The sequence below is a fragment of the Cydia pomonella genome, chromosome 1 (assembly GCF_033807575.1).
Source record: "Cydia pomonella isolate Wapato2018A chromosome 1, ilCydPomo1, whole genome shotgun sequence".
Taxonomy (NCBI): domain Eukaryota; kingdom Metazoa; phylum Arthropoda; class Insecta; order Lepidoptera; family Tortricidae; genus Cydia; species Cydia pomonella.
The window spans coordinates 41,063,604-41,080,385 of NC_084703.1; the positions used below are offsets into that span (position 1 = coordinate 41,063,604).

The 16,782-nt window shown below is 35.5% G+C and overlaps 2 protein-coding genes across 3 annotated transcripts; one reads left to right on the forward strand and one right to left on the reverse strand.

The window, feature by feature from the left end:
* Positions 1–1,775: 1,775 nt before the first annotated feature.
* LOC133523666 (ribosomal RNA small subunit methyltransferase NEP1) lies at positions 1,776–5,295 on the reverse strand. Its single transcript, XM_061859348.1, has 3 exons — positions 4,722–5,295; positions 4,369–4,612; positions 1,776–2,123 (listed from the first exon to the last, which is right to left on the reverse strand). The coding sequence occupies exons 1-3, from the start codon at positions 4,866–4,868 to the stop codon at positions 1,801–1,803; spliced, it is 714 nt and encodes a 237-aa protein (XP_061715332.1). The 5' UTR covers positions 4,869–5,295; the 3' UTR covers positions 1,776–1,800.
* A 2,641-nt stretch (positions 5,296–7,936) lies between these two features.
* On the forward strand, positions 7,937–11,497 carry LOC133523675 (autophagy protein 5). 2 transcript variants are annotated; one of them, XM_061859358.1, is made up of 5 exons: positions 7,937–8,226; positions 8,346–8,572; positions 9,532–9,656; positions 10,325–10,525; positions 11,333–11,497. In XM_061859358.1, exons 1-5 carry the CDS (start codon positions 8,071–8,073, stop codon positions 11,437–11,439), a joined length of 816 nt encoding a protein of 271 aa, XP_061715342.1. In that variant the 5' UTR covers positions 7,937–8,070; the 3' UTR covers positions 11,440–11,497. The 2 variants fall into 2 exon arrangements, with proteins under 2 accessions (XP_061715342.1, XP_061715349.1); XM_061859365.1 differs by having other exon boundaries at positions 7,941–8,226; positions 8,367–8,572.
* Positions 11,498–16,782: the final 5,285 nt, after the last annotated feature.

A 16,782-nucleotide genomic window follows, 5' to 3' on the forward strand; every position in this document is an offset into this window, starting at 1 on the left:
TGTCAAGTGGCTCCTCAGTAGTGATGAAACTCGAATGGGGTTGGTCGGTCGTAGTTTTGTACAGATGTATACATGCCAAATTGCAGATTTTTAGCATCTTGAGACACACACATGGCGAAACTATAAGGGTTCCTAGTTGACTATGGAACCCTAAAAATGATAGCTCACAGACTTAACCTGAGTACACACATTAAGCTGAGAGGAGACCTTTTCAGTGACGCTTAATAATAAGTTGATTCTGTTCTGTCTCTTGTTTTATTTAAGTTTATAATTAAAAATATATCATTTTTCTTAAGGGATTCTTCATAAGGGACTAAAAGTAATACCATAGAAATAGGATAAGCGTTTGACATGTCTCTGAGTAACACACAGTGTGAAAAATAAATAACATAATAAGAATGCAATAAATTAAAGCAAAACAAATACGAATATATAACGGCTATAATGCAAACTTTACATTAGAACACGCGTCCGATTTATCTCCATAGCTACGTGTGTCAACAGTACCGATTAACCCTTAATCTAGCAGTACAGACCTAAACATATGTGCCTATCAAAAACATCGTAATAGATTTAGATACTTACAGCATAAATCTTCTGTGCTGGCCTCCTCGATAACCTTCAACGAGCTGAAAGACCTCTTTCCACCTCTCTTATCTCGCAGGCATGAAGTCATGCTTAAAATATTCCATCAGTGAAATCTTAATTTGAATCTTGTTCAGTGGGTTGGGTTTCACTTATTCACTATTAAGAGATTATACTAAAATAGAACTACTAGCCACATTGGCTTTTCTAATTTGAATAAATCGCACTAAGCAAGCAGTGTTTCTTTGAATTAATTTTCTTATTTAGAGTCCGCAGCAAGATCGGTTCTCCACACAAACGTAATTTTGCTCTCATTTTAAAACGACTACCTAGATTGCTCTAAAACTGTTCTTACAATAAGATAAGGTATATCTATGCCTGTCAAAAAAAAATCAAAATGTTTATTTTACTTTCACAATAATCATCTTAAAGTTAGTGATTGGAACCTCCTTTTAAGCTTTAATATAGAGCCTGTGCCAGGAGGTACCGCTCTTCCTTATCTGAAGAATGTTAACAAAATTGTGCTGTCTGTAGCTTCAGATACCATAGTTAAAATACAGTAAATTTAAGATTTTCATACAAAACTTGTATTTAGTCTTTTTGCTTTGTTTTATAAGCTGGAGGCATTGTAGGTGTAAAGTTTCGTTACAATCTAAAATACGTTTATATGATCCTGATCCACCGTGATACAGTTTTTACTAGTACGGGGATCAGATGACGCTTACTCAATGTTTCATTGCATTTACCTTAAAACTTGTTTACAAATTATTTACAATGGTAAGTTCACCTTGTATCATTTATTACTTGTAAGCAGTTGTGAGCTATCATGTAGCTAAATAAAGTTTATTTAATTAAAAAAATATATATATATATGGGAGGGTGAAATTCGGCCGAGCTTGCTGCAGACTCTTGAATGTTGTTGAGCAGAACAGCTCCAGCAATCCTAGATACGTCTACATTTTCTACACTAATCAACTTTTATAGACAAAGCAACAAAAAAAAAGCAAAAGGGTTCAGAGGCGGATTAGCCTAGTTTAAAGAGGCCCAGCGCACCTAAAATATCTGATGCATATCTCAAATCACATATCGAATATATTAATACATCGATAATATACTATGGGCCTCATGCGGCTTAATCCGCTACTGAAAGGAATTGTTCGTCTCATAAGATAGCTTAATAAAGAAAACGATTTGCTTGGGTATATATTTACTTCCTTAGACTACATCCCATACTTCTTCAAAGGCGGAACACAACTTGGCACACGTTAAGGCCGCCGAGAGAGGGTAGTTGCTAATGGATATAACATCTTCTGCATAGTCCACTTCCACTTTCCCGTGTGCCATGGCGCCCACGATCAAGACGATAGGCTCATCCTTGGGAACGAGTTCCCTACAGCTCTGCACTGTTTTCGAACTGAAGGACATGGTAATTTTCTTTACGCCCACGGGCAGATGTGAGGTCACTGGATTTTTAATGACCTTTAAGAGCTTCATGGGACCATCAGAAGCTCTGATAGCGAATTTATGGAGAAGTTGCACTGGAAAAATATTTAAATGTTTAAATTGATATGTACACTTAAAAGAGTATATCTTAGTTTAGTAACTTAGTGTTGTATAAACATCCAATTATGTTTAAAAAACTTAAATATACACATGTGTAATCACAATTTCACAATAGCATTTGCTATAAGATTATCCTCTAAATTGGGTAATAATGTATATACAAACAAATAAGCTTTATATGGCACCAACATATTAATAGGCGGGTGCACACAGAGCGAACATACGCGCGAGGCAAATTCCTCACGCACAAAACGGCCAGTGTAGACGTGTCTCGGCCGAGGCGGCGCCCTCTACACTAGCCGGTTTATACGTGAGGAATTTGTCTCGCGCGTATGCTCGCTCTGTGTGGACCCGCCTATTTACGTATGGGGAAAAAAGACATACTAAATATGCAATAAAGTAATCTTTATACTCTATCCCAACTATTGAACACCAATAGATGTATAAATGTATATTATATACATACATATAACAAGTTCATTTAACAGTCGCCAAGTCGCCACTGTCGCCAGTACAGAACCGGCGAATTCACCTTTTCATACAATTGAAGTTACACACTCGATACAAACAACATTTCTGGAGTAACATGAAACTTGGCATGAATATTGAAGTAACCGTATATCTATGCTTGAAATGAGTTTTTATTGCTAGAAATCACAACACAAATGAAATATAGAGATTATAATTTTTGTATGTATATCTTCTACTGTCTCTTAAAATTTCTAGCAATGAAAACTAATTACAGTCATAGATATTTGTTACTTCAATGTTCATGCCAAGTTTCATGTCATTCCAGCATGTTTTATAATGAGAATGTAACTATGTTTGTATGGCAGTGGCTCTGTACTGGCAACTCTTGTTATTATATAGGTCTGTTGTTATTAAAATGTTTTTGTTAATTATATAGGTAAACTTGGTACTCCGCTTAAAGGCGCTAATTAGTCTGTATTTTCATTATTATACAAATACATAAATACTATGTTATTACACCTTGAGAAAAGTAAAATTACATTGGCGCAAAACATTCACTGCTAGCGCGAGCTACGCACTACGAGTGTAGTCGATAACACGTGTTTTCCGCTTTGTACGGAAAAGTGCCTAAGAACAGGAAACCAGCAGGTTGCTAGCAGTAAATGAGATAATATGAATAGTAGAAAAAAACCATTGCTAAAGCATCAAATAATCTCACATAGCACATTCGCAACAGGCAAGATATTAGCATTGCATGTCAATATCTTCATAAATATTCCTGAGTTGGGTCATTATTTCAAAAACCTCCTAAAAAACTCCTGAAACATTTTTTGATGATTTCATTGTTGATGACTCTATAAGGGGGTTTCTTCTGTCGGGAAGTCTCAAATAAACTTTGTAAATATTATGTTGTCTTTTATGTCAAGTGAATAACTGATACTGTATATAGCTAAGCTTGAATTCGCCAGGCAAGTATCTATATCCAATGGCAAGTATTTACTGCAATGGTGCCCACATGGTCAATGGCCAATGCCGCATACTAAACTTTCAAGTACATACAGACAACTAACCAAGTGCTCTTTTTTTATTTGTCAATAATTTTTCTGCCAGTGGCCTAGCTGGGGTTACAATATGCTGATTGTACAAAATACTGCACTAGTCCCCATTTTATATAGTTCTACAAATATATATCAAACAAAAGTTGCCCAATATTCCTTGCAAGGATTTTAAAGAGTTATTAGACAAAGAAGAATTCTGATAGAAACCAATATGTCTTAACATTTGACTAGAACAGGGGTTCCCAATCTTTTTCAGTTTGCGGCATACTAAGCGCAGATAGTTTTTACTGTTTTGTGGTATTTTGAATAAATTCCTAGCTAAAAATAATCTTAAATTGTATTATGTATCATATTATTGTACAATAAGTTCGTAGATTTAATACTTAACTGTAGTGTAGTGTTCATATTGTTTAATAGTTGTATGTAGTCTATTAGTTAGTCGTAATTTGTATTTCTTTGCAGATCGGATACTTTACTGAACACTGTCTATGACCGTAATATGATAAGATCCATATACTAACCGTGTCTTATCCAATCTCGACATTGGCAGAATCATCAACACCTTGATGGAGCCATAACAAGAAAAATTGATTGATTGAAGCGCAGATAAGTAACATGGTGAGGAGGATTGCCCCACACATTGGGAACCACTGGACTAGAAAGTAAACAGAGTTAAGAAAGTGATACATACCCATTAATCCAGCAAATCTTTTGAATGTTCTAGGTATCCGAGTTTGAGGATTAATTTCTATGAGTACATTCTTTTCAGTGTGAATATAGACCTGAAGTAGACCAGCCCGGTTTAACGGGGAGTCCATCAACATAAGGAGGGATTGGTGTGTGATGTCTGGCCTGCAAGAGCCTGGGTCCCGGTCATTCTTACGAAGAATGTTAGCATGGTCATCGCAGTTTAACAGCTCAAAACTATTCCCAGCCTGAAAAGTTATAATAAATAACTATGAAAACATTATATATACGATTTTAATCTTGTGACTCTCATTCATTTATAACTTTAGGCAAACATTACAATAGAACTAACCTTACCTTCACTGTTTCCAACTGAGCGCCTTCTAATATCACTATTAACCGCTTTTCTTGCTTTTTGATATGAGATGTGACTAAATGTCGTGGCACTGGGTCATACTCGAACTCATTGTCTTTTTGATTAAGTTTTCTTTTCTTACCCACCATGGTTTTCTATTTTTGCGCGTAGTTACAACTTAGTAAATACAAACGTATGTCAATGAGCACACAGATGTATGCCTCTTACCTCCTTAACAAATACCGCATCGTACCTCTCTCATATTTAAAAATACATAACAGTTATTACAACTATTGGAAAAGATATAAAAACAAAACGAAATTAAATAAATACACACGTGCATGCGCGAATAGACACGTGAAGATGGCGCCCGCTAGGCTTGAGTCGGTCAGGACCGAAGAACTAAAAGGAATGAAATCCCACCACAGACCGAAAGGAACTAGTTCATCTTAAGCGCTCTTAATCGGTCTCGGTCCTTTAGTTCAGTAGTCGGTATGTCAGCGGGCCTACCGCGAACCACGTTCGACGGGTTGCCTCCCTGTCACACTTACGTACGAATTTACAAGTGCGACAGAGAGGCAACACGTCGAACGTGTAGCGTCGCGGTAGGCCCTCAGTAACAAGTAACAAATCGGTCGGGAGCGAATGATCGGAATGAGTCAAGGTCAAGAAATTCGCTCTCTCACGCTCTCGCTCTGTTTATTTGCGAGCGAGAGCAAGATATAACCTAGTCATACTCATTCAGATCTCGAGATTTGCTCGTGAACTAAAGGAACTAAAGGACCTAAAAGAGCGAACTAGTTCGTTTGACCGATTGACCGAGATCGGAGCGCTCTTTTTAAAGACCGAGCGGGCACAACTCTAGCGCCCGCGGGTATTCTTTTTTGTAATATCACTTACTCCCTCTAACGCATAAATGTGTCCCTTAGACTGGCCTGCGCTGGGCTATCGTGTAGAGGAGCCATAAGAGTATTTCCTGAAAAAGGTCTAAAATTTGTAATTTAAATTCTGTATTGTACGTCATTTAAATCTTATGTATAAAACGTGTTCAAAAACTCTAATTGATGATTCATTAAATATTTTTTTACGTGATTGGGTCAAGCCCAAAGAATACAATACTCACTAGGAGGTGAAGCAATTATTGAATATTGTAGTATAACTGGCAACATTGTGTGCCACAGATAAAACAAATATCACAAAAACAGGAAGACCTAAGAATCCATCCTAAAAATAGGATAGAGAAAATAATCATGAATGCCAACATCTAAACATTTAAAACTTTTTTTATGACAATTATGGCCTGGACAACATTTAAGACTTTAACCCATTCAGGGCCAGCGACTCAGCGTATGGGTCATGATCAAACAGTTCCGCAGGGCCAGTGACCCACATGTGAGTCATCAAGAATTTCTGATTTAAACAGAAACGAAACATATTTTGTCGTAATAACATACGTATCCACTAAGTTAACAACCATTTTAAGTATTCAAGTATGTTATTGCTTTAATGTTGTTATACAGATGATAATGTTTACAATAGGAGCCTGTAAGGACATCGCAACAATTCTTATTTACTAAACTTAAAAATTTAATATTAAAAGTAATGCTAACATTGCTAGGTACATTTTTTTATGTGTGTGTCTGTGTGTGTTATTTCTACAAGGTATATTACAATTTAAAATTATAAACACGTTTTTTTAAATGAAAATAGAGCCCAGAATATTCAATTTTGGTTTACTTTCAGTGCAATACAGTAAATATACTGAAACTCGAGATACATACGCGTTGCAAGAAAAATCCATATTTCAAAGATACCAAAATTATGTGTATTTTAGAAGTTATTGACATGACTCAGGGTATGGGTCACCGTGGCCTGGCGCTACTTGTAAAAACTACAAGTGTTTCTGTAGCAGGCCAAAATAAACTTTATTGGCTTGTTTTAAAGCTTATTACATGTTGAAGCTGTTTGATGCTGTACCATTTTACAACCGATTACTGTTTAGTTAGATGATGGCAAGCAACATTTACCAAGCCTTAGTATAATAATATTTTGTTTTGTGTGAGGGGTAAGGCAACGAGGATTTTTTCCCGCTGTACTTTTATGTCATAATATTTGGTGATCGTTGTATTGGGTAGGCAATTAACTAACACTGAAAGTGAAACAGTCACTATCTCACCACTAACTAATATTGTATTATCATAATAGCGTGTGACAAATATTTACAAGTTTTGTAAAACGTCTTCGTGGTTTCTACGGTAGATTAGAAAGAAAGAACTATAATATCTAAATTTTAAGTGGTCTATTGTTCGTATATTATAATGACTTTTACCAAAACAAAGATAAAGACCGACTAAGTGTAAGCTTATCGGACACACTTGAACAATATACAATGAATGCATCCGAGCGGCAGTATTATCTTTCGTATGGTATTTTCACAGGAGTTCAAGAAGTGTTTCATCCCATCCCCTCTATTAGAGATGTATTTTGGAGTAATATGGGAAATATTATTTAGTCACGATTTATTCGTCGGCAACTTTATACTGCTCCTGTTCTGTTTAGTGATTTCGTATTATGTGACCTTGGCTATGACTTTTATCGCTGACTGTACTTTGTTTTTCACATGCAACTAATACTTATTGAGACAATTGTAACAACCCCAAACACAATTCATTTGCGTTGTTTTATCACAGAGTTCCCATGGCCATTTTCTGTCTTCATCATCAGATCAGCTCCATGTTAATCATAATGTTGCATTGTCATCCGATTTACATATGTATGCAAAATTTCATCTTAATCGGAAATCGGGAAATGGTTCCAAGATGTGACCCAAAAAACAACAACAACAAAAACAGATATAGATAAGTATGTAATAAAAAGTAAAAATGTTCATTCCTACAAACTGCAATTTTTTTTTTGATAGGCACAGAATAAAAGGTGGTTGTTAAAAATGTTGCATAAAGTTGAGTTGTTCAATCCATATACAGAAAAAAAAAAAAGTTGTTCAACTGGCTGGCTTCATAAGCAGCGATTTATTTACCGAACGCGCCAAGCCAGAGATCCATAAGCTGAATCATACGTTTTAGCTAAAAACGGTTTGTATGGTGGCCCGGCGTATTGTGTACGCTCGACGGGTCTTGGCCATGAATGGGTTAATTGAGCGTTTTTAAAAGTACCCGAATAGCTTTGAATATTGACAGCCGAAAATCGAGGTGCATGTATTGGATGACAGTAGGAGCTATAGGTAGGAGCGTAGGTGGGAGTATAATTGAAGATATTTCTTTTCATTGTGATAAGTGGGCTTATATTTAATTTATTTAAATGTGTCGTTAGCTGCTTTTTTCCAATTCTCTAATGGCGAATGACAGAGAAGTATTACGTGAAATTTGGGATGGAAAGTTACCAATCTGCTTTCAATTACATCAAGAAGAAATAATGGAAATTCAACAGCCCGATCCGTTCTATGTAATGGTTCCCAGATTAAGTTATTTTCCTTTGGTTACTGATAAGGTACCTAAATTGTATTTTTAATATGCGTAAGGTATTTTACTCCTAAAGAGCCTTGTTATACCTCTCTAACAAAATATATACAAACATATTTTTTCGGATGTTTCATTTGTATCTTTCAGAGTTTCTTTGCAACTTTCCAGATGAAACGACATTTTCTAAGATACACATCTCAAGAAAATGCAGATAATGAAATGTGGCTTGACTTCAACGGGCAACCCCTCAAGTGGCACTATCCTATAGGGTTTTTGTATGATCTCTTTTGCGGAAACGACCCGCAGCTGCCATGGAACCTCACTGTGCACTTCACCAAGTTCCCAGAAGCTGTGCTCCTACATTGTCCCAACAAGTAATCTTCTATAATGAAACCTTTACATCAAATGTTTAGAATTTAGAAATAAGGGGGTAAACAATTAAATAGTTAATAGTTATTTTTTGCATTAGAATAACAGTAAACAATCTTGACATGTCATTTTGTTAAAAATTATTAGATACGCTTTTTAAAAATTAGTTCATGTTATTTATGAAAGTAGAAAAAATTGAATAATCAATAAATCATATATGATTTATAATTGTTATATATTTGCTGAGACTTATTTTTCAAATTTTTTTTTAATAATTAGATATGTCAAGATTGCTTACCTTCATTCTTATGATAAAAAATAAACAAATAATGCTAATCCATCTGTTTGATAGTTTATTTTCTTTTAGTATCAAATACAGTACAATCTCACTAATTCTGCACTACTATTTTAGGAATTCAACTTTCTGTTCCTAAAGGACTGATATAAATGCTGGCTGCACAGCTAGATTACTGGAAATGTTGGGTTTACTGGAAGTTAGAGTAAATCATATTATTTTGATATACATTGTAAACTATATATAGGAACACTCAAGGGCCCGGACACCTGAGAAGTTTTCCTTAAATATAGATAAATAAATGTTATACTAAAGTAACTATAACCTAAAATGTTAAATGGCTGTAGCCAAAAATTACCATGTAGGCAATGAAACATGTTACATGAAGTTATATGAAGTTTATACTGTATAAATTCAAAGAAAATTGGACTGCTATTTGGATTTTAACCATTCATAAAGGCAATGCAGTGTGATAACGTAAGTGTAGACTTGGACATCAAATTACTGGATGTACCAGGCCATTGAAGTGCTGGATTATCGAGATTTCACTGTATATGCATCAGTATCCAGTTTCATATATATAATATAATAATGACAGTGGTGTAAAAGAACCATATTATTAATATATTTACATTAGAGCAAATTCTAAATAGTCTATGCATTTTCCAGAGATGTTGTGGAAGCACATTACATGTCTACTGTAAAGGAGGCTGATGTCCTCAAGCATCGGGGCCAAGTCATGTCTACCATGCAGAAAAAAGATCACAATCAGTTATGGCTTGGCTTGCAGAATGGTATGCATTATATTTTATACATACATAATAAATTATAATGCAAGTAAAAGTTTAGGCTGGTTTCATCTAAGTTCAAAAAACAATTTTGTATTGAAGTCTTATAAATATATCATATTAAGCTAATTATCTGAGCATGTTATGGATATTATTATTTGTATCTCCTTGGATTTCACAACCCTTTACATCCCGGTTTTTTGATAGGCTTGCATGGGCATAGAGATACAACACGTAGAGGCCCCTGGGAGATCTTTAATGTCATATTATCTCTTCAGCTTAGAACTTTCTAGTTTGAATCCTAAATCAGGCTAAATCTCCACTACACTATTTTAGTGTCCATTCATCTTTTCAAGAAATTTAATGCTTTTTATTCTGACCTTCTAAAATTAAATAAACTTTATTGTACCATCGATGCCCCCGAAATGTTTCCCCTTGCTGAAAGAGTGGAAATACCTATCAAATTTAAATTTAATAAGATGTAGCATAAATATTATTATGTCACTGACATTTTGCCGTGATTTCGTAGACTGAAAAGTCGTTAAACTGCCCCCTCCATTTGCCCCTTACTGATCGCGTAATAAAATGTAACTTCCATTGCACTCCCTTCCCTTCTCCCTCAGTCCCTCTCCCCCTTCTCGGCTACTGACGGTTTATACTTAATTTATTTACAGACAAATTCGATCAGTTCTGGGCAATAAACAGAAGATTGATGGAGTCGCACGGTGATAGCGAAGGCTTCAAGCACATTCCAATACGAATATACTCCGACGACGGAACCTTCAGTCAGCATCTAGTCAGTCCAAAGAACAGTGATAAAAGTAGGAAAATACTCCAGCAGATGATAGCAGAACTATATCCTGATAAGCCTGACGGTTTGTGAACTACATGCTCATTTAGACAGTGTGGGAACTCACACGAGAGTTTCAATACATTGCGGATTCATTACATGATCGATCGGCTGAATTGGATCTGGTCTCAATAGTCCGCAATGTAAGTGAACTCCCATGCGTGTTCGCGCCCCATATTAAGGGGGAAGAATAGCTTTGCGATCCTAGGTTTATAGGTTTCGCTTAAAAAAAATTGTATTGCCAATTTGGAAAAAAAAGGAAAACCTATAAACCTAGTTTTTCATTGTGTCAATAACATACTAAAAAATCATGGAGAATGGAAAATATTTAGAAGTGGAAAAACGATTTCTCTTTTTGTACGTACTATCGCGTGGTATAATTCCCTCTTAATGAGCCCTTAAATAGTTTTATATCTGTCGCAAATTAGTTACAGGTAACCTTAAAGGATACTCGATTTGTAGTTTAACCCAAAATTTACGGTTCCCCAATAAGTTACGTTTAAGATTGATTTAGCACATGAGATTTTCAGGTAATTGAGTTGTTCCAATAAGATAATATTCTTACCAGTAGGTAAGGGTATAATCTTGTAAGAAAAATTTCCTATAAAAAGTCCAATGATAAAATAATTGTCGCAACATTTTGAACAAATTAAGTGTGCAACCATCCAATGCGACTTGGAGGGACTGACATCTTGTGGCCTTAATCGGTAACTTAAATTAACATTGATACTTCGCGCCTATAAAGCTGAATCACCTGTGCTGCCCTCCACAGTGCAGGTACGCCCCCCGTTTTGCGGCCTTTGAAATGATTAATTAGTATTTATATTTCCAGTGAAGTTACGGACGCACGGCATCGTGATACCGCGCGACGCGCCGCTGCAGTGGCTGTCGGAGCACCTCAGCTACCCGGACAACTTCCTGCACCTTTGCTTGTGCTAACTTTGCTTAATAGTAACATATATACTTAATCAACAATAAATTTAACGCATTCCTTAAACACATTGCGTAATTTTTTGAGTTTATCTAGTGTCTAATATATCCCGAACGAGATTAGCTTAACTTAACGCATTCACTGCCAACGTTTTCGTAGCGCTACACGCGTAGCCGATTCTAGCGTTTTCCCGCTTTGTAGAGGAAAGCGACTACGAACAGAGCGCCTGCCAAGCGGGTTCCCGGCACTCAATGTGTTAAATATAACCGACGCCAACGCACGACTTGGTTAAAATATGAACTTTCGTGGGACGACATCTTCATAGAGTTTGTTCGGAAAGAGAAGAGTCGTGGAATGTATGGGGCCCAATACATTCCACGACTCTTCTCTTTCCGAACATACTCTATATCTACTATTTGGGAGATGGCAACTGTCAAATAAGCAACAGCCAGCCACTAGGGCGGCGCCACAGTCATGCACGGAGCGAGTAAGCTTTTATATATATATCAAAAGTCAAAAGTCAAAATATTCTTTATTCAAATAGGCCTAGCAACAAGCACTTTTAAATCGTCAAATTTTACAAATATCATCTAAAGACAAAGCGGGCGAAGGAACTATATACGTTAACAAAAGGTGTAAAATTTCAACGACTAAATCTATCAACTTTACATTTTTGCTTTAAAATCGTTACGGGGCTCCTAATATTCAACGGTCGTAAATTGAGTATGCGGATGCTGTATAGTCGAGTTCACAAACTTCTTGACAAGCCAATGTTCCAAAAACGTGTACACGCCTCTAAGACACTGATGTGACAATAAGGCAGTGTACATAATATATTTTCACCACTTTTGAGCAAAGGCTCTCATAATTATTCGAAAACTGATTAAAAAGTTGAATTTTATCCACTAGAGTAGCAAAGTGAATTGATGCAAAGTTTGAGCTGTTTCATCGTGTTATATGGTAGAATTGACTTTTAAATTTATTGATTTTGAATGATAAATATTTTTCATTTCTCATGCTCTGAAAGTAGGTCGTAGTGGTTCTAAAAAGTGTGCTAAAAATTATACGTGTCTACGGGTTATTCTCACTAGTTACCACCAAGTTGTTACCAGTGGTAACCACTGGGATTTTTTTTTCCACCTTTTACCACTGGTTGGTTAAAGCACTCTATATTTATACTATTTTTATTAGAATTGAACGCTAACCAAATGTTGGTGGTAACTACTGGGAAAAAAAATCCCACTAGTTACCACCAAACCACCTTGGTGGTAACTAGTGGGAATAACCCGTGTCTGCTGTAGAGCACTGCAGTACTTTCTAAGTACGTTTTTTTCCCTTTTGCTACTATATAGCAATAATTATTGTTGGATTAAAATGGATTCACTTTCCACTCTAATATTTATAAAAAGTACTTCCCATTTTATAAATAACGATAATTTTTACCTAAATTGCTAATTCAAAGTACCCTTAAGAAATACCACACTTTCCTCGTATGCTAAATGAAAAGTAGTGTAAAACTGGGGCGATAGGCAGCATTTCATCCCTTGGTTAACAATCTACTATAATAGCGTTCTTTTGGTTTTTATTTATAATATTCTACAGTCAGTATTTTTCTCACGTTGGTGTGGTGAAAATGTTTCTCTCGGTAGCAAAGTTTGTTTATCCTTCATACCTTGAAACCCTCGTAACGCTCAAGATTACGCTTTCAATTTTGCGGTCCAATTTTGGAATCTTTCGCTTGCTCGGCTATCAATATTAGCTCGAGACACATTGCTCTCTTGTAATACAAATAAGTATTTGGGAACGTTGTAAATAGGTATGTTTGTTACTCAAACGAAGATGTTACCTGAAAGTTGTCGCTTTGTTATCAAATAACGCGATAATTTGAATAGAATTCGATTCACGTGCGACGTCGTGTTTTGTTTGAAACTAGACAATTCAGAGAGATCTCGAAGCCTTCTTCCACCTTCTTCTGACCTGATTAAAATTATTCATTGCTAAGCTCAGCGCTACGTCGCAGCCAGACCAAATGATTTTTTTGGTATGATGTATTTTCAATGCGGCCAAATCCGTGCAAGCAATTGCTGCTTTGTCGATGAAATTAAGAATCGTGTAGGTAATATTGTTTGAAAAAGTGTACGTGCACGGAATTTCCCTCAGACAGATTTGGCCGCATTGAACTCATAGAAATATTGTGTAAAGGCGAAACGACAATTTGTTGTGTTTAACTAGAGCTGAATGAGTTAAATCTTATAAAATGGACTACAAAATAGTCTTGCGGTGGCAGCATGGTTGCATTTCATCGCTTGTCATTATGCCTGCACTTACATACCTAATTGTTAGAATGTGACAGGCAATAAAAATGTGACAGTGCCACAGCCGCTGGAAAAAATCAGTCAGAAACTGGCACCAATAATGAAAAATGAAAAGTAATTCACAAATCCTAAATATAAGTAATAAACATCAGTTTTAAGCACTATATGATTCAGAATTCTGCAAACGATGTGTTAATGTGGGCCCAGATTAGCGCCGGCTATTTTAAAGCAAGTGTACATAGTAGAAAATGTTTAAATGTTCTAAAAGTCGGTCCAAAAACACACTGGTTTTTGGACTTGGTCTTGGAGTTCCGACTCGCGCAGCAACGTGAACGTGTGGCCGGGAATGTTATTTCCTTGAAATCTAGTTAAAATGAAGGTGTGCAGTGCTGAGGTACGAGGTGTATCCTCCGAGGTTGTCGATGCTTATATTATAATTGTTGGGGGAGGGTATAGAAGCAAGGGCGGATCTACCGTTGTGGGCACGATGGGCATGCCCACAACCCTAATAGGGTGCCCTAATGATTCTTCGAGTAAAATTATGCCGATTTTTGTTTCCCAGATGCTATGGCAGAGGAATCTTTGTAAAAATTTCATTACACAGAGTAGTTAGTTGGTTGGCATAACATTGATACGCGGATTTACTTTTCGTAAATTGATAGTTTGATAACTGTCACGCTTACCCAAGTCGAAAACAGATCATCGGTTAGAAATTCTCGACACCACGAGTCCTAATTATTTGTAAAAAAATAAAGAAAGATTATTTACTAACAAGGGCAATTACTTTTAGCTTATGTAGTCTTAGAAATCTTCAACATTCACAAATATTAGTACAATATTTAAAAATATTGCCAGCTTTTAATTTACAGCTGTAGGAGTTTTTTAGCGTAGTTAGCGTAGCGTATGTATAAAAAGTGCTCCATAGACTGCAATAAATCGGTTTCGATATATTGCCGACCCGAATGTTGTAAGTACCTACCGCAATTGCTAAATTACTAATTTAACTGTCAGTTAAAGTTTAATTTAATTGTCACTTTATTCGAAAATAACTTTAGTCTAGTCAGCAAGTTGAAAAATTTAGATACTGCTCCTAAAAATACATGTGGTACCTCATTAGATACTGCTCCTAAAAATACATGTGGTACCTCATTAGAAAAATGTATTCGAAGCGTATATTTAGCACATAAACAAGTGCAAAAGTTAAAAATAAATATTTATGAAAAAATATGGTATTTCGTTTTTAGCCGAATCTCATAAACTATAATACATTTAAGAAATGAAAATAAAATATTCCTAAAGAAGTGGAAATCTCCAATAAAAAAATCCCAAGTACTATAACTCTATTCATTGTAGTTTTCATTTACCGCTGAAAATAGCCCTAAGTTAGGGAATAATTAATTAAAAAAAAATCTCGTTCTTACGTCATTGATGATGGTGATGATGATAGTAAATGTAAACAAAAAAAATGTTCAAATAATTGGCGTAAAAATATTTCGGTTATCGGTGCTCTTCTTATATAGGTACATACTAAGCAATATCACGCTATAAAAAAAAACAATACTTTGGTTATAATATTGTTTTATATTTAACAATTTTACCCTGATTTTTAATTTTTTTTGTAATTTTTCACTACTATTCTGAAATTTTACACAAAATATTAATTTTATTAAATTTTTTGTGACGCGATCTTGGTGTATAAATAAGATGGGCTCCACGAAGCGAAATATTTTTACGCCTATTATTATAACATTTTTTTAAATGTACAATGAAGACGAAAGTTCGAAAAAAAAAGTGTTAATTAATAGTTGCCTATCTTGTTGAAAAATCTACCTTTAAAATAATATTTAATGTTACGTTTACGTTCACGCCGCGCGCGCATCCCAAAAATGAGACGCGAAGGGCTATTTTAACGTTAAATTAAAACTATAACGAATAGAGTTTAGAGTACCTAGAGTTGGATTTTTTATTGGAAAATTTTCTCTTCTTTATAGTATTTTTCAAACGGGAAGGGTACGCTGATAGATATCATCTCCATACAATTTATATCCAAAAAGCTTCACATCTCGCAAAATTGTATTGAGATGACATACTTACAATTTTGCGAAAATGAGAATCTATCAGCATACCCTTCCTGTTTGAAAAATACTATGGGAATCTTTTGTTTTCATTTGTTAAATGTTAATAGTTTATGAGATATTGACAAAAAACAAAATACCATATTTTTTATAACTTTTGCTATTTTTTGTGCTAATAAACGAGTCGAATTCGAATACCTTTTTTCTAGACATTGTTTCAATTCCAATAAGGTATTTTTCAAGTATTTTTATTCCTATTTTTTACCATTTTGAACTTGTCGACTAGACTACTCAAATAAATATTTAAAAATTGTATAAAATTTTTTTTTACAGTACATATGGGGCTACTTTATAGCACTAGTGCGAGAAGTAGCATATTATGTTACTGTGTCGAACATTTAAAGGGCCATATGTACTGTAAAACGTTGTACGATACATGTGCGAATAGGTAATTCGCAACTCGTGTCGATTTAAAACACTCCCTTCGGTCGTGTTTTAATTTATCGCCACTCGTTTCGAATTTCCTATTTTTCGCACTTGTATCGACTGTATCGTAATGTACTATTTTAAAGTTACTCTACTAATAGTTCCTAAAACGAAAAGATTACTCTGCCAAACGAAATTCATACAATAATTGTTCTGCCAGTGTTCTGCTATTTAACACAAAAGCGAATTGAACGGTATGTGAACCAAGACTAGCAAATTTCGACTAAAAGTTAGCTCTACCAATAAATCCCTCTATGAAACGTTGACCTGCGAAACGTTGTCTGAGAATCGGGTATCTGCAAAAAATTGATAAGATAGCCCCCTAATAGCCTTGTGACGTCACACTTTCAGTCTATTGAAATCGGTAGAGAGTCATGATTGTTCATGAACGAGTTCGGACTCCGACTCGCACTTGGCCGATTTTCGGGTGGCTGTGCCGTGACCACAACCTTTTTTGAGGCCTGGATCCGCGCCT

Excerpts from the sequence above, each read along its gene's own strand:
- LOC133523675 (XM_061859358.1), top strand. The coding sequence starts at position 8,071 with ATGGCGAATGACAGAGAAGTATTACGTGAAATTTGGGATGGAAAGTTA. Across the intron at positions 8,227-8,345 it reads TTCCTTTGGTTACTGATAAG|AGTTTCTTTGCAACTTTCCA; the intron begins GTACCTAAATTG and ends TGTATCTTTCAG. Across the intron at positions 8,573-9,531 it reads CTCCTACATTGTCCCAACAA|AGATGTTGTGGAAGCACATT; the intron begins GTAATCTTCTAT and ends TGCATTTTCCAG.
- LOC133523666 (XM_061859348.1), bottom strand. The coding sequence starts at position 4,868 with ATGGTGGGTAAGAAAAGAAAACTTAATCAAAAAGACAATGAGTTCGAG. Across the intron at positions 4,613-4,721 it reads CTCAGTTGGAAACAGTGAAG|GCTGGGAATAGTTTTGAGCT; the intron begins GTAAGGTTAGTT and ends ATAACTTTTCAG. Across the intron at positions 2,124-4,368 it reads AAGATTTGCTGGATTAATGG|TGCAACTTCTCCATAAATTC; the intron begins GTATGTATCACT and ends ATATTTTTCCAG.